Source organism: Lipophrys pholis (genome assembly GCF_963383615.2).
Source record: "Lipophrys pholis genome assembly, chromosome: 21".
NCBI classification, from domain to species: domain Eukaryota; kingdom Metazoa; phylum Chordata; class Actinopteri; order Blenniiformes; family Blenniidae; genus Lipophrys; species Lipophrys pholis.
This window is the reverse complement of record NC_137649.1, coordinates 20,926,107-20,944,439: the sequence shown is the minus strand read 5'-3', so window position 1 is coordinate 20,944,439 and position 18,333 is coordinate 20,926,107. Positions and strand designations below refer to the sequence as shown.

The window sequence follows — 18,333 nt, the reverse complement described above, 5'->3', positions numbered from 1 at the left end:
TCCTGCTCGGCCTGGATGATGGAAACCTTCAGAGAGGCAGCCAGCTATCTGTGTGCTGTCGTTGTTATAGCTTTTTGGTTATAGTGGGAGCATTGCAGGACTCCGATAAGCAGTCTGGAGATAAAACCGCTGCCCCAGACCCCCTCTGGAATCACTTCACTCTATCATTGGATCCAGTCAGCCGTTTGACAGAAGTGGCCTCTGTCTGTCTTCACTGCAGGCGTAAAGCACTGATATAGTCTGTATAGTAATTAAATCTAACCGTTTTCTGCACCATGTGGTTACTTCAGTTGGATCTGTGCATTTATTGTCCCTGCAAAAGGAAATGCCATTTTTTTTTTTGTTTTTATTTTTATTCTAACATAACTGTCATAGAGTATAAATTAGACCTAATAGCATTTAATAAGTACTCGTATTGGTACTTGCTGTCTGCAAGGATCAAAAGGTTAGTGCTCATACTTTAGAAAAGTGGTATCCTTGCATCCCTAATTATTACGTTTGTGTCTGGTGGCACTTGTTGTAAAGTCTGTGTGATTACATGTTTCTCTGCGACACACTAAGGCATTGCGTTACACGTAGCCATTGAATTATTCAGTCTATTTCAGTGCCTGCAATCAAAGCATCTTCATCTCAGAGATGTTAATCCATCTCCCCTAAACAGTATCTGCAGATTTATCAGCTTCACACCCGTGATGCAAATTTCCTCTTCCAGCATAAGCCAAAGGTTGAGATCTGGTCACTGTGGAGGCGTTTGGAGTTCAGTGAACTCTTATGTTATTATAAAGAAACCAGTTTTAAATGATTTGAGCTTCCTGCTGGAAGTCGCCATCACAAGATGGGTACTTAATGAAGGTATAAACATTTGATTTGGTCATCAAAAATACTCGTTGTGGCTCTATTGATTCTAAAATCTGGTTTACACTACAATCTGAGCATACCGTCTGAATATGGCGCCAGGAATCGTACCAGGCGACATTTTTCCCATTGTTTTCTTTTTCCTGTTTTGGTGATTCTCTTTGAACTAATGCCGCAGTTTCTTGCTCCTGAGCAGAGAGACTCCTGGAGTGGTCTTCTTAACATCTCCAACCAGGCTGTCCACTCTCCTCTGACCTCTGGCATCAACAAGGCACCTGCTGCTCACGAGACGTTTTCTCTTTTACAGACCTTTCTCTGTAAACCCGAGAGACCATTGTGCAAGGGAAATCTCAGCAGTTCAGCAGTTTCTGAAATTGTCCCCGGGGTGTTCTGAACAGTGCGTTTGAAGTTTATTAGTGACTGTAAATTACCCGTAGCTGTGTATATGGCTCTTGTAATGTACTAGTGACCTGTCTGGGGTTTGACCCTGCCGTCACCTATATTGTTAGTTGGGATTGGCTCCAGCTTCCTGAGACCCTGACAGGGGAAAAAGTGGGAGAGAAGAGGGATCGAGGGATACGACGATATGATGTCAAACATGCATAACACACGATATGCTGTGGCCACTGCAGAAGGGAGCGGATGTGTATCCATGTGGAGGTCTGCCTTTTTATTTTACGGACAGAGTACCCCTCTCTCTTGAATGATCCTTGAAAAATACAGATTTTCAAACGATTCAAACCAGCATTTTACACTGAGATGTTCAAACCAGACTATAGGTCTCTGAACCATATTCAAACTTGGACATCTTCCCTCAAGAAGATGGGTCTTGTACAACTTCAGCACCTCTGAACGCGGCGCTAAATCTTGACTTCCAAGGCAACTTGAACGCACTGGAAAGTCCGTGTGTCTTTTAATCCATGTCATCGTCAAGAGGCATTCCCTTACAAAGACTTACAGACTCCCATCATGTAAATATAACAGGGCACAGTCACACTATACAACTATATTCTTATTGAAACTGTGTACTTCTGGGACCTTGTATCGACTAGTTTTATCTCCACAGTTTAGTGAGTGTTGCCAGCACTCTGCAGAGCCACTGTGATTTACAGTATCTGTGTTAGATTACGGCTGCGGTCTGTGTCTTTTCCTTCAGACCTTTCATTACCAGCGCAGTGCTCCCCATTGGCCTTTTCCCTTAAAAATAAGTCGGCGCTGCATGCGGAGATAACAGTGGCTTTTGTATTGCAGAATCCACCGCAGCTCCGAGGTGAGGTGGGATCGAGCGCGAGTCACTTCGGATCACTTCGGCAGTTGCAGCAGACTCAGTCGCTTACTGGTAGCTTTTGTTAGACTTGAAGGATGTTGTTTGGTGGTTTTAAGTTTATTTTTGTTAACTGGCCCAATCATGTAGGTGTTTCAGGTGCAAGTGTTTAAGAAGATGGGTATGGGTGACGGACATTTCATAAGCTGTATTGATTTCAATTCAATATTAATATAAACTAGTGACATATAATGCGTCATTTCTGCATTTCCCTTTAAGACAATTTCCCGCATTAACACAGCAACGTTTTGAAAATGATATAATGGTATGATAAAACCCCAAATGGAATAACTGGTCAATAATGTAACAAGACCCCGAGGCCAAAACTTAAAGGGGACATATCATGCTAAATCCACTTTTTTAGCCCTTAAATGCATGTTGTTGTATATTTAGAGTGTTTAGAAGTACAGAAAAGTTCAAAGTAGTCTCTTCAGGTGCTCCGTTGATATCTTTATATTCTGTTTTGGTCATATTTTGCGATCCGTTTCGATTTTTCTATTCTCTATTACGTTTTTTGAACAATGACGTCACAGTATTCCCGGCGGAACTGCCAAATTAGGACATCGACACTTCGAGCAATCCGCCATTTTTGTTTCTCGCTGCGATTTTGTAGTCCAACCTAAGGGTGTCGAAGTTACGAGAGGATAAGTCGAAATGTTCGGTTGTTGGATGCTTCGTTACACCGTCTCCCAGCATCAGAACCTTTTCGAAGTGCCTGGTTGAGTTTTATTTTTCACAGAAATGTACCCACATCTGTGGGTAAGGTCATTTTTGTGTGCGCGAAGCACTTTAAGGACGACTGCTTCAGCAACCTCCGCCAGTATAAAGAAGGATTTGCCGAAAGACTTCATCTGATTGAGCGGTCAGTTCCTTCTATCTATGGAGACGACGAACAGAGCACTTCGGTAAGCTGTATATAACGCTAAAAAGTGTGATGATAAGACGTCCCTGTCATTGTTTTGTTAGCATTAGCAGTTGCACCGTCTTCATATGTTAGCGCTGTGTGCTCGTTTTAGATTATAATGTAACTTCTGTGTTAAATAGTCGTTGTAATACAGGCAGTATTGTAGTAGTGGGCATGGATGGAGAAGTTAGTGTAAATATAGTAACACACCATTGCGTTACATCCATATGAAGACGTTGTTCTTCAGATGCATCATCGTCATTTTCATCTCGCTCCGCCGGGTCCGACTCTGGCTCCAACATGTATGGCTGGATGGACAAATCTTCCGTTGTTGACATTTTGTAAATAATGTGTGAATATAAAGTTTCTGCGCCGCTAGATAATTGTATCTGTTCTATCAAACTACAAAGATGGCCGAACAGGGTGGCGTTGAACCGAGTGTCACCTCTGCAACCTGGAGAGGAGGCGGGGTATGAAGTGTCTCATTTGCATTTGAAGAGACCGCCCCAAAACGAGTTGCTCTCAGAAGCACATCAGAAAAGGGGTAGAAAAGGGGCCTGTGGAGCTCTAATAATGAGGAATTCAGACCCAAGCATTGCAGTTCCGCTTTATATAGACCACAACTGTATGATTTATATGTAAAAAGGAAGGATTTAAAAGCATGATATGTCTCCTTTAAAGAAAACCTTTTTAATAATACATCATGGGGCAGGCAAAATATTTTTCCCCAAATAGAGTAATAAATAAAGTGAGACAATGATTTATGAATGAACTGCTTCAATTTGAAAGACACTGAAAGAACGAGTTCTAAAAATTTGCACTATTTGTTTCTACATATATCTACATACAGTTTGTGGTATTTATGTATGATTGCTGTTGCTCATGTCATTAATCGTCTTCTGTTCTCTATAATCTGTAATCTATTTCTCCAATCATCAGTATAAAATACTGTATAAACATTAAACATGTTAAGATCACATTTAAATTCGTGTTAAATCTGTTTACATTATTGACCAGTTATTACATTTATGGTTTTAGTACATTTTATTTTATAACATTTTGGGTCAATTTTACATTTTGGGTCGTTGTTACATATCGTGCTCTAACAAGCCTTTCCATTGTTGTTATTATACATCTTGTCGTGCAGAAAATGGCATAAATGTTGAAGAGTTACGAGAGAAAGAAAGCTCAATTCATTGATTAAGGTCTCCAATCAAGCCTAAACCTTTGGCAGCTTAACAAAGAAAATGGTCCTGGAGGACACGAGCCTCTCAAGTTTGATACCCGACCTTAAAAGTCGAAGCTTCTTGAACTGAAAGTGGTAACTGGCTCTAAAGATAGATAATATGATAAGAACAATATATGATATGTTCTCTTTGTTTAAAGCTTGGCTCTATAAGAGAAGAATTCTTACCTCTATTCCAGATCATATAGGTAACCAGTATAAAAGAAATTTGATGTCTCAAGCTGATTCTAGTTGTTTCTGTGAATGTCTGACGCTCGGACTCGCTGACCGTCAAGTTTGAAGTTACAATCATTCCCGCAGTGTTGAATTTGGACAATAGTCCAACCCAAATTGGGCACATAATTATTGTTGGTCTGTGATTGTATCTATGGCCCATGTGATGTTTTTGAACCATTTTATTTTATTTTTTTGTATTTTCTTGGTTTAAATCCCTGTAATTCTATTAAAACTATTTGCGCACAGCTTGCTTCGCTCGGCTCCGTGCCAAACAGAATGGATGATTGTTGTTGCATTTGCTCGGCAAACCCAAAATTGCTCGGTAAATTCAGAGTTATTTTTCTCAATCAACATCTCATTAGACAGCCGGTGACTGTAATTAAAAGCAGTTTGATGCTGCAATCATCAAGAAACACACGGGGAGTTTGTCTTTCTCCTACCTGTAAACATAATCTACTGGCGTCAAGCTGCGTTGGGGGGGGGGGGGGGGTTTATCACGTGACCAAAACACAGTTAATTAATGCTCTGTGGTGCAGAATGTCTGACGTTTCTTTTATTCATCGACTGAAAACTGATCACTGAGGAATGTTTGACTGGGGTGAAAAAAAACCCTCAAAACTCATTTTAGATCAGGGGCTGCATCCAGGCAAATTTTGTCAAATTTTGAAATCAGTTTTCTTTGAAATTTTTACAACATTTTACAACCAGATTGGAGCCTCTTGGCCCACGAGCCTTATGTTTGACACCGCCGCTCTAATGAGAGAAACAGCTTAACAAGATGCTTAGATTAACACAACCTGTGACTGAGTTTACCAGCTTACAGATTTACAAATATTTCCAAGACCAAGGGTGATTTGGATAGGAAAGGAGATAGGAGGGACTATTCGGACGCACCCCGAGCCTCTGATGCTACGTGACGCCTCCCAAAGACGGATGAGTAACATCTGATCGACCCTCATGCAGCCGGGACGAACCACAAACATAATTTCACCTGAAATTGAGTTTTTTTCTTCTTTTTTTCTTTTTGGTGCCACTCCGTCTTAATTTATCAGCGGCAACATCTCCTCTCTCATTTCAGAGCTGCTGGAGAGGAGTCGCAGGAAGGAGGAGGAAATGAGAAGCCTTCAGGTCAGTGTCATGCTGCTTTACTCATCCATATCTGTCTACATCTGTTCTTCTGCATTCTAAACAGTATATTACCCGGCTGAACTCATTTCAGCTACGGAGCCCAAAAAAGGGAAAAAAAGAAGGACCAAAGCACCAGTTGGTACCAGTTTAGTCATCTGTGGATTTGTTTTGGAGTAACTGCAGAAGTTTTGGTCATTTGAGCTGTGTTAATCTGCAGCTGCGGGCCTGACAGAATCCTCACGGCCTCGCTTAGGACAAGGAGCTAATTACTGCAGTCACGAGGCCTTGGAGTTTAAAAGCCACCGGAGGCCTTGTCTTAGTCTTTCAATACCGCAGCATCTACACTTGGCAGGCCACCAACTCACCTTGTCTGGAGTGGGCCGGTCCCCGGCGCCTCTACTCGCCATTAAACTGCAACACACACACTCACACACTGCTGTCTGAAGAGTGTTTTCTCTAAATGTGAATGCTTGTATCGGATATTGGTCCCATCTGTGGCTGCATAATAGCACCTGCCTGAGCTCTCAGACGCAGCCCAGCTTTTAATTATGAAGGATGAGATGAAAGAGAATGAAGGACATGACACAAGTGTATAGAAAAAAGAAAAAAAGAAAGGGGTGGGCTTAGGTATATATAAAAAAAAGTATCATTGTTAAGAGCCATCAACACATTACAGGCAGGGACGGGGGGGGGGGGGGGGGGGGGTGAAGCCAGTTGGAGGGAAGAGCAGGTGTGTGTTTGAGTGGCAGATAAGAGGAACAGCATCACTTATGCATCGTTAGAGAGAAAACATCAGTCAGGAAGGATGAGAGGTGCGAGCTGTGTGTGTGTGTGTGTGTGTGTGTGTGTGTGTGTGTGTGTGTGTGTGTGTGTGTGTGTGTGTGTGTGTGTGTGTGTGTGTGTGTGTGTGTGTGTGTGTGTGTGTGTGTGTGTGTGTGTGTGTGTGTGTGTGTGTGTGTGTGTGTGTGTGTGTGTGTGTGTGTGTGTGTGTGTGTGCGCGCGTGTGTGCGTGCGTGCGTGCTTTTCCTTCCCTTGTTACACATTTGCTGGAATATTCTATTTATCTCATCTGTCGGCAACACACACACACACACACACACACACACACACACACACACACTGACAATCTCTCTGCTATGTATGTCGTTTCACCGGGCCTCGCGTTTTAAAGTCATATAGTGAAACACATCTGAGATTTGTTGTTGTTTTATTAATGCTCACTCATTTTAGTTTTGTTTGTGGTCGTCACTCAAGTTAGAGAAAATTTCACAAAACTTACTAAAAAGTTTATCCATCCATCATACAACTCTCTATCCATCCATCCATCCATCCATCCATCCATCCATCCATCCATCCATCCATCCATCCATCCCACTCTTAATTTCTCCATCCATCCATCCATAAATACATCAAACTCCATTTCTCCATACATACATACACACATCCAACTCTTCGTTTCTCCATCCATCCATCCATTCATCCATCCATCCATCCATCCATCCATCCATCCATCCATCCATCCATCCATCCATCCATCCATTCATTCATTCATCCGTCCATCCATCCATACAACTCTTAATTTCAAGTAACCATAGAAAAACACGCCCAACCATCAATCTCTGTAAAATATTTAATTATTAAGTATGAACATGTGATTTTGTTATAAAATTTAGATTTTTACACTTTTTGAGATAGAAATCTATTTAATCCACCGTTACAATTATGAACAGTTACATAGGTCATCATGACGCTGTGTGATTGTGTGACTCTCTAAAGGCGATTCAGAGATTTTGTGTCCCTCTGCTCACGGCTTGCAAAATATGCAAATGTGGAGTTTGTTTTATTTCCCTGTGACGCCAGTACCGACACTGGTAATCATGTTTCCTCACTAACTATTCAGACCCGGGGCGTTATTTGCATGCATCCCTTTATGGTTGTTTGCTTTGCTTCTGTGCTTTTCTCTTCAAAACTCCATGTGACGGGATGTTTTCATCTTCCACTTGTATTTCTTTGGGTCACAATGCACTCCAGTCTTTATGAAAATTTAAAAAAAAATAAGGGATTCATGTTGCATTTGGCGCCGGACAGAAAATTGGACGTGTCAGCGTTTTAGTTGTATCTCAGTTTCTAGTTTTTTGGCAGATGGCAACTCGCACAACATCTGCCTTTATATTGTAATCTGTGTATTACCTGTGACTGATGATCAAGTGGGATTCATTGTTTAATACTCCTTAGCAATCAATACCAGCTCTGGGTTTTGAAGTATATGTGCTGAATTTCGAGTTTTTCTAATAAAATATTGACGGAAAACGTTGCAGGAACTTCAATAGAAGTAGTTCCATGAGGTTGAGTATTGATGAACAGTTCAAAGTAGGCAGAGATATTTAAAAACAAGCAGCTCAATGTGAGAGAGCAACTGTTTGAAAACATCTTTGTGCATAAATCAGCAGTAGCATTATGGTCACTGGCGGATGAAGTGAATATCACTAATGTATCTCTATATCATTACTTATCCGCAAATAAACAGCAAACAAATCGCGAGCGAACAACATTGGAGGAAGGAAACTTGAGATACTTGTGCCGTATTTCTGAAGTTGTGTAATAATTGTGAGAAGTTCAATGTGTTTGTAAATCCCTGCTTCACATTTCATCGCCTCCCAATTACTTCCCAATTTTGTTCGCTCATGATTATTTGTCGATGATTGTGTCCCTTCTTTTTTTTCCCTCAGCGTAGCACTCTGCTCTCTCTTTTGGTTTTTGTGTTTTGGTTCTTTTTGCGGCAGTTTTTTTTTTCTCGTTATATTCGTTCAAAAGTGAGTCCTTTTTCCCCGAGCCGGGGTTATAACAGGTGCCATGTATTTGGCAATCAACTGTAGACTTTGTCTTCATGAATGCAGGTGAACAAATGCTGCTGTTTGTCTTGTCTTCACAGGATCGTGTACTGGATATGGAAATGGTAAGGTTTGAAGTTTTTTTTTTTTTTTAAAGACCCGGTGTTCTCATGAGCCCCGGAGTCGTAAAATTAGAAGCGTGTTGACTTTGAGCAAGCGTTTGTTTTAGCTGCGTCTGCAGGTTCACCCGGGGCTGCGTTTGTTTAGAAATGATTGCTTTAGTCGAAGCTCAGAGCTCCGTTATTCAATGTAAGTCTTGCCGACGGGGTTAAGAACCGGGCCGGCGATGCGATATTGACCCGACCGTCCAAACTGTTAACGTCCACCACTGACATCCTTTAATCAGCTATTAGACGTCAGGCAGGAATTAGCCAGCGCTGCTGAAAGGTCATATTGACCCGACTTTCTCTCTGGCAAGGAGGGAATGAAATGAATTGATGCTGTCGTGGTCCAAGCTGTCCATCCATCACAATTATGCGGCACGCTTGTCTACTTCCAGCCTTCAATTAGCTGCGGCAAGCAAGACGAGGAAATACCCCGGACCGCCATCAAACTCACATAATTCCTTTCGCGCGGCAACTCCACAGTGGCAGGACGCATCGACCTATCTCCCGCTCAGCCTCGGGTGGTGGGAATCATCCAGAGTATTTTTTTTATTTTTTTTTAACTTGCGTGTCAGTGTGCCATTCAGCACGGCAATCAGTGTGATGCCTTGTAACAGCTGGCTCCTTTCATGACTGAACGCTCCATCTGAATGGGAGCAGGAAGCCCATAGAAACATACAGTGAAGGGATGAATAGATTGGAGTGCAGCTTGAGTAGTGACTTAATTAAAGCTTGTGCCGAGTGCGTCGTAACAGCGGTCCTCAATTAGCTATTGAAGTGACCGGGCGGTATGCCGTATCATGTGTGGTACCAATATGGGCTTAGCACAACTCCATTTCTTTTCTTTTTTTTCAATCCATACTACAGAAGCTGTGTTTACAGTGGAAGCAGCAGAAAGTGTTTGATTGCAAACTGTTATCGACTGCGCCTCCGACGGTGATGATTTAGTGGGAAGGGCCGAACGATCGGAAAGCACCAACAGTGTGTAAAGATGTTTCCAGTGGAACTGAAGGAGCAAGCTGCTGAAAATAATGTTCTTGAAATGATATTTAAATTCAATAGCACATAACCACAACATGCTGGAATCAATGCAAAACAAGCAATCTTTGCTTGTACGCTTCTCTACTTTCCATGTAGGGAACTAAGTACTGTACTTTTTTTTTATGGTACCTTTTTATTGTCTTTTTACTTTAATCAGTTTTCCCCATTTAGTGTGAGATGTTAAAAGTCAGAAAGACCAAACATTGCTGTGGTTAGTTAGAAGAGATAAAGCAGAAATAAACGCAGGATTTCTTAATTCACACCTACAAGCGATTTAAGCGCATTTTACACGTTTTTATGTGAAAACGAATTACTCTCGTTGCCTTTGCTCAGAGCCACTGAAAACGGAACTTTTTGAAAACCGCGCCCAAAGTGGAACATTTCGAAAATACTCGGTCTGCCTCCGTGTAAACGGGGTAAAAACACAACTTTTCTGAAACAATGCACAACAAATCAAAGCACATGCGCACCAGCGCTGTAGTGAATCGTTCCTCTGCACATGCTCAGTAGATGGACCGTATCAAACATGGCGGCCTCCAGAGTGTCATGACTCCCAGTCCTTATTCTTTTCTGAAAAGAAAATACAAAAACGATGCATTTCAATCGTTTTTAATACCACTTAATACCTCACGATTGTTGTGTAGTGAGTCACTGTAATGTCTTATGGCAAGAGTGAACAATGGTAAACAGAAAAATAAACACAACAAGCTTAAAAAAATTAAATAAAATAAAACAGTTACGAAAAGGCCTGAGGTTAGACTGGATGGTATTTCCACACAGTAAGAACATCCTACATGCTTTATGTCTGCCTGTATGCAGTAAAAGCAAAAACTTAACTCACATTTACATGAAGCGGAGGAAAAAACTCGACGCAATGACGAAATAAGCAGAGAAAACATGCATTTCATTTAAAAATCATGAAAGAGGAAAATTTGTTTGTCAACATCCTGTGTTGAATTTGGCACACTGCTGAGCATTCACACACACTATGCGGCTATTGTTTACGCCAGGACTAACGGGGAGCGGTGCTGTTTTTCAGGCAGAGTCCCTGCCTGGCTCACTGCTTGCATGCTGGTTTTCGTGGCGCAAAAGTTTTTTTTTTTTTTTTGTTGTTGTTGTTGAGACTCGTGCTCGTTCTCTCGCTCGCCTTGCAAACACCCCAATCCACGCAGTTCACACCGTGGATCTCACTTTTCTTTCATCTTTGCTTTATTTTCCACATCTACTTTGTCTCTTTCCGTTTTGAAGCACTTCGAAAGCAACCCAACTTCGGCGTCTCTCTATACGAGTGTACTCCCATTAGTAATGTCTATCGCGTTTTGTTGCGTGCATGTTTGTCATTTCCTCACAAAAACAACCAACAGCACCCACTAGTGGCCCAACATGAAAAATTTTGGCCGATCATCCACATGCGGCGGCGTTTTAAAAGCCCGGAAACTGTAAACGAAAAAGATCGTTTTGGCTCGTGTGGATGTGGCCTGACTCTTCCGCTCACCTCTCATGCAGTTAATTATTACGTGCTAATCAGTTTGCACTTTTTCCAATGTTCAACACGTTAGTCGTCGTGTCAATTTGGAGGTGAAACTATTGCATCGAAGGTGTTCCAGTGGTCGCTGTTAACAAGGGTGTAAAATGAACTCATTTCATTTGCAAGGCAGGTTTTAGCAATATTTTTCCAAGCTACAAACCGCTTTAAAAAGCTCTGAAACAATAATATTTATAGCTCTACAGCGGAGCATGCGGTGTATTACAGGAAAAACTACGCTTCTTCAACAACTCTGGCAATTTTCACCTTGAAAATAGGTTGAAAGGATTATTATTGAGTTTGGTAGTGCCTTAGATGTGCTGAGTGAAACTTAAAATCCAGTTTATTTAAGGTTGTAGCACATTTCATATGCAGAGCGGACTACTTGGCATTCCGCTTTAGTCATGTGGGAGGATATAAATAATACATAACAGTATCAGCCGAGGACCTTTGTTGTTTGGGCACCAGATCCCTATTATCTGTGCAAATACAAAGGCGCCGGTCGACTTCCACGAGGCGGTTGGAGCCCACGGACGTCTGATGTGGCTGCGCCGCCTTCGTGGGTAATCAATGCTTCAGGTGACCCTTGACTGAGAGCGACGTCTCGACGTTTCCCGGCTGTCTTTGATCGTCTCGCCGCTAATGAACGGGGAGAATCCACGTGAGGGAGAGGTGGAATCAATTAATGGAATTGTTGTAGCCTCGATCATGACGGATCCTCCAGTTTGTTGCGTTTCAGAGTCTCTTACATGTGCGGTGATCAGAATCTGAAAACATGTTGTGCCGGATTTGATTCGGTCTCAGTGTCTCATATTAATACTATTTCATCGGTTTCACGAAGGCCCTGATTTATTTATTCTCCGACTGTGCTATTGTTTGGAATTTTAATCACGGGAGTGAGTGTCGCTCCCACACTTTTCAAAAAAAGTCGAGGTTAAACGCTCCCCGAGCGGCCCGCCGTTAGCAACCTGTCAGCCTGGTTTTGCTTCTGCTCCTTGAAAGTAGTACTTTGAATATTTCTCACACTCTTGATAATCACATCGAATCGTATCGAAACTTTTACTGTCTCGCTGAAGACAGGAAATGAATCCTGTCTCATACAAAGAAATAGTAACCAGGTCACTGATTGGCTGAGAAGGAATGATTTCCACCAATAAGAATGGCCGTTTCATTTCAGACGTAATGCATGTCTGTCAGATTTCATATTTTTTGGCAATATTTCCCTTGGAAATGTGACGTTTTTTAACACGAGACAAAGAACCGCCGTTGACAAAGACGTCGAGAACAAATGTCGCTGGGAAACGACGAAAACTAACAGTGAGGGTTCAAATTAGGGGAAAAGATCGATGAGATCATCGAGACACTCGGACAGATTCGCTCCAGGTCTTTTTATTATGTTGTTCTTGTACAAAATGGAGGCAAAATGGGTAGAAATTGCTTTAAAACGTTCGGATGAAATAGTTTTCTGTTCCAGATTACCCCTCATCAGCCAATATAATGTAATAATGACCAGTGATGTAATGATTTTGCCCATTTTTAAAGTTTTAAAGGCAATAAGAGAGAGTGTTGCAGATTGCGTTTCTGCAATGAAAGAATATAATTATATAGGGTTAACTAACCCTAACCCTATTTTATGCACTTTTGGATATATTATTATGGTTATTGGCTGCAGCCATTCCATTTTAAAAGGATTTATTAAAGTTTTTTTTGTTTAAATGAAAAAGGAAATTCATATAGGAGTATAGACAATAACAGCTGTGCAACATAAGATTAATGGTTTCATAATGTGAAGCAAAAACATGTTTATACAGCTTAATAGAGCATCACTAACTGACTGTATTCCTTACCTGTAGTGACAAATGCTGCTAAGATACTTTGAAAAAAGGCAATTATTTCAACTTCTTTTCCCTTGACGTTCTTTTTGTTTTGTGTTTCTCCGGTTTCCAGACCACAAGAGCAGCCCTCGACCACTTGGAGTCGATTCCAGAGAAACAGTGTCTGATGGAGAACTTCAGAGATTTAGAGGTGAGTTCAGATTAGCTGAGTCGTCTTGATCTCTCGCCTTTAATGACTAAACGTAAATGCGGTGAAACACAAAGAGATTTCAGCAGGATTATCCTTTTAATTGCACCTATCTCTCTCTCTGATTGCCATGAAGCCTCCCATTTATCCATTCGTTCAACGTATCTGCCTCCATTTCGACTTTAAGCCTTTCCACTCCTTCCAAGGCGTTTGCGTCGGTTGATCGTTGGTGACGGAGGTTTTGGTGTTTGTGTGTTGAGGAGTCGCAGCAGCAGAGGGAGGTGATGGAGCAGCGCTACAGTAAATACAAGGAGATCGTCTGGGACCTGCAGCACCAGCTGGACGAGTCCAAACGCAGGATCCAGGAGTACAAAGTATGATCCCCGCACTCTATACAAATGAGCTTCCTAATGCCGTACAAGAGCCCGCATTTCCAAACAACAACCCACACAGTGTGTTTTACCCCCCACCCCCACCCCCCCCACACCTCTTTCAGTGGTTAATTGCGTGGCTTTGTCCAAACAGCAGCTGTTTGGATAGGGATAGCCTGACTTTGGAGAGCCATTTATGAGTCTCGCTCACCCACACAGATGCCCGTGTGCACACTGCACTTTAATTTGCAACTTTGTATGAATAAATGAATAATTTCGCGTGCCGGTGATGCATCACGGGTGGACAGAGCGGCGCGGGCCCCCGGTAATGGCACGGATCTCGTGCTCGAACAAAGCCCGCCTTTTTTTTTTTATTTTTTATTTTATTTTTTCTATATTCTATTTTTTTAACCAGCCGCTGTTAATTGCCGCCGTCGTGTCTGCGGCGGAGCCATCAAAACATCATCGTTGACAGCCGATCGCCATCTGCAGCTTGCAACCTCCGCTAAACAGATAATACACACACTTTTTAAATGGCTCTGGTGTGCCAGAATACTCCGTCGGTTTGCCAGATGAGTCCCGCGTCGAGTAATAAGCGGCGATTGCATTTGCCTAATAGAAGCAGGATGGATGGAACGTGGCTACAAGGCATCCGTCTTGTAAACATGTAAACAGGCAGCTTCTGTTTACATGTCGTTGTGGTTCTTTTCCCGGAAATGACACTATTTAATCAGGGTTGTTTTTTTTGGGGGGGGGGTTTTAATGTTGTTGCCTCGTAGCAGAATCACAGAGTGCTGCATTTAGAGAGGGTTGTTTAAAACCGGGAGAGTAAAATAAATAAAAAAAAAAACATTTCCCAGCAAAATCCAGGTTTCAGGGAGAAACTCAATTTGTTCCCTTTCCGATCAGAATATTTTGTGGAACATCTAAACAAGCTTTTTGAGGAATTTGCATCACTGTATGTAACACACAAGCGCCGCATCCGAAGCAATTTCTGTTGGGTCTCTGATGCAGATTCAAATTAATAGAAGCACAACGTAAGAACAAACTCGCAAAAATTGATGTGTCACAGTGGGGAAAGGATGGTTTAAACAATAACTCATACAAATTGTGTAAAAATAAATAAAATAAGCTTTTTATCAAGAGATGATTGTTATTTAGCTAAAGTCAACTTATTTCTCGGTACTCGGTAGCGGGGGGAAGTTTCCATGAAGACCTTTGAGGAAATGAGTTTCCCACCCCTGGTGTAAAGTAACCAAACAACTGAATCGACTTCTTTCTAAAACATTTCAGCCGAATTTGATTAAAAGTAAGTTCTTGTCATGGTGCTGTTTCAGACGATGCACCAAAATCTGACAATTCAGACGAATCGATTCAGACGCATTGGGAATGGTTTCCCTCTGGGACCGAGGGGGAACTTTCTGCCTCACGGTTTATTTATTACAGACTGTGGCCCCGTTTACGTGACACTTCAAATGAAAACCTATTGTTTTTTTTCCATTTCAGAAAAGTTTCATGCTTCATCCAGGTTTGCTATTTGCAGCTTCGCTTCACTTCCTGTTTCAGTGACTTCTGCTGAACACAGATTACGACACTGCTTCGAAATACTTTGTTCTTGTTTAAAGGAGCCATCACACAGAAATCACAGTTTTGCTTGTTAAAAAATTGATAAACTGTAGGTGTTGGACCTCAGTTGATCCTCTGGAACCACATCAGAGTGATATTTAATTTGACTATACAGTATTTCCATTAAAAACCAAAAAGAAGCTCCCTATAAAATAACCTTGTTCCCATCTTCTAACTTAATTTTTGATTGTACCCTTTCATCATTTATGTGTTTAAATCGATTTCATCTTCAGAATGCATGCCTGATCATAAGCACAGTCGTTCTACATTACCCGTGAAAGAACCGATCCAAATTTATAATGAAAAAAAAAATACATAGAATAATAATAACTGTTGCAAAGCGAGAGTGTCGTCTTTCTCTTTCAAATGATCCGAACTTAGTAAATAAACAGCAGGAATGTGAGCGTTTTGTTCTTCTCTCGACACTCGCACACAGTTTTTTGAAGGAACTTGTTCCGCGGATCTCGTGTGGATTTAAACTTGATGAAATCAGTGTTTGTTCCTGTGACAGACAGACTGCACCCCGCTGAGATCGACGCTCTGCGAGGACCACGGCTCCTCTAAAGTCGACTCTCGGTGATTTTGACTGTGTGCTCGGCGTCGGAGCCTGTTAGTTGCCTTTCTGAGTGGATTACTTTGCGGATAAGTGGCATTTTTTATAGTATACCTTCTTAAAGGTTTTACTCAGGCCTCTCAATATGGTGAATAGTGTGATAGTAAGAGAAGCACACCAGAGAACAGGTTTCTGTACGTACTGTACGTGAAACATCCCCTCTGATTCTGATAAAAAAAAAAAAAAAAAAACACAAAGAAATCTACATTGCTTCAGCCCACTGGGATCAATTTAGACCTGGAAGCTTTGCTACTGAGTCGGGTGGAGTAAAACTTGAGTCTGACAAGGCCAAAGTGTTGTGAACATCCACTAAAAACTTCACGCTAGTTTGAGTCTCCTTTCCAGCGCTGGGCCGGTTTTCCTCCCCGGCGTTCAGTCGTCACATCCTCTTGTTTTCCAGGACGAGAAGTTGGACGCCACGTCCCGGAGCCTGAAACTGGCGGCTCTTTCCTCCTCCATCAAAGGCCCCGACGCGCTCCTCGGCAGCTCGCTGAGATCTGACGCTCTCTGTGAGTACTCTGGGGGGGGGGGGGTCAGCTGAGTGGTGTGCTCCTCACGGTGAATGCACAGTGAAGGATATCGGGTAGCTGCAGCTGTGGTCCGTCGGGGTTTCATTTACATACTCCGATGTTTGTTAGCTTCGACACGTCTGCGGCTTGTGCTGGAAGATTCTTTCTTCAATCACATCAGTGCATCCGTGTGGATCCCAATAAAATCATTCCAGTTGATTTCTTCTTCTGTCAATGATTTTAATTTCACTCCCAGAGCTCCTCTTCAGCACGGAGTTACCAGAACGCCGGCAAATAATTGATGGAAACTGATGCTTGCATGTCTCTGATTGTATTCAACATGTGGGCTTTTGACATTTCATTTACTTTGAAATCGAACCCAGAAATACAGCAATTAGGATTAATTTGAATGTTTTCCCGCTTCAAATGTGCTTAAAATGACTGAACCCACGCAGTATGGGGACGGCGGTCCGTCGGTTGTCCGTTTCTGATGCAGTTCCAAGTCCAAATATGAGAAATCTGAAGTTTATCAAGAAAAACCTGAATCTCACCTGCCACAGTGAACCTCTTCAGGGAACTGTTTCTGCAGCTTTTAGCACATTTTCACAAACTCAGGCCCCGTTTACACGACCACAAGTAAGATTGCAACATGGCAACATTTTTGAAAATGATGTCCGTTTACATGGAAATGGAAGAAATGCAAAAAAAAAATAAAAAAGATGTAGCTTTCTTGTTACCACACATCAGAGAACAATACACTATAAACATCCACACACAGACATTCGTATGGACAGACGACGAAGTTGCACTGCTGTTAACAGTGATTAAATCAGAGTCATGGCACTCTGGAGTGTTGTTATTGTCCATGGACAGACAAAACAATTTTACTCCGGTCGTGGTGCAAATGTGTGGTAGCAGCGTTTCAGAAAAATAGTTTTTTCCCCGTTTCCATGGAGATGGAGTCAGAGCACATTCAATAAGTTCCACCTTGGGAACTGTTTTCGAAATGTTCCGTTTTCAGTGGCTCCAAGCACCATTGTCGTGTAAACGGGCAACCAAAACACAACGGAATTTTTAAATTTTCACTTGAAAAAGTTGTCGTATAACCAAGGCCTCAGCGTGGCTGTGATGCCACAGCTATTCAACTTTTATTAATGCAGGTAGCTTTCACTGCTGGATCTCTTGCTCAGTTCTGGATCTTTCACTGTCACTTTTGAATTGAACTGCATATGTGTATACTCAGACATTTGATCATATCAGATTAGATTTGGGGAACTCCGCACACAAAGATCTCAAATTTCACCGAATCCCATAATGCTCAACAGTACTTCAAAAAAAAAGCAAAAGCAGAACTGTCGCTCTCATCTTCAGATCGTAAGCTCATTTAACATGGAAGGAGGTGAAGCAGGGAAAATATCCTGTGGGCCAATGAATCAAAAAGTCCAAAAATTATTTTAGATTATAGATGATTTGCTAAAACGTGGAGGGACCCGACACGCTGTTGGCAAACGGTCGGAAGGTTTCCCATTGTGATGCCGTGTGGGTGTTGGTACATTAAGACACATGACTCTCACATTTGCGAGGCTCCATTAGTGCAGAGAGAGATTTGGAAGTGACGCTGAAAACATCCAGACTGTGCTCTCTTCTGGCACTGATTGTCAACAACAGCAATTACAGCACCGGGACGAGAAACGGTGTCCAGAAAAGACGAGTGAATATCCACCTGACCCGAAACTCTTCGCTCCTTTTGTTCAGATTCACATCTGGTCTGTTTCTAATGATCTGCATGTCTTTGTTTTGAAATGATGTTTTTTTTTCTTCCTCCCCAGTCAGTCTCATGCTGTCACTTCTGTAGTCAGTATTTAACTTGGCATGCACCGCCCGAACTATCCATCAATGTTGTGTGTGTGTGTGTGTGTGTGTGTGTGTGTGTGTGTGTGTGTGTGTGTGTGTGTGTG

General features: G+C 42.0%; 1 protein-coding gene across 1 annotated transcript in view; it reads left to right on the top strand.

Moving 5' to 3' along the window:
- The window catches only part of cep128 (centrosomal protein 128), a 57,001-nt gene that overhangs the window by 35,238 nt on the left and 3,430 nt on the right, over window positions 1-18,333 (top strand). The window contains exons 20-24 of the mRNA XM_080491040.1: window positions 5,624-5,673; window positions 8,606-8,629; window positions 13,182-13,259; window positions 13,517-13,630; window positions 16,267-16,375. Coding sequence (XP_080347166.1) covers window positions 5,624-5,673; window positions 8,606-8,629; window positions 13,182-13,259; window positions 13,517-13,630; window positions 16,267-16,375 — 375 coding nt within the window. The remainder of the gene's footprint in view (window positions 1-5,623; window positions 5,674-8,605; window positions 8,630-13,181; window positions 13,260-13,516; window positions 13,631-16,266; window positions 16,376-18,333) is intronic.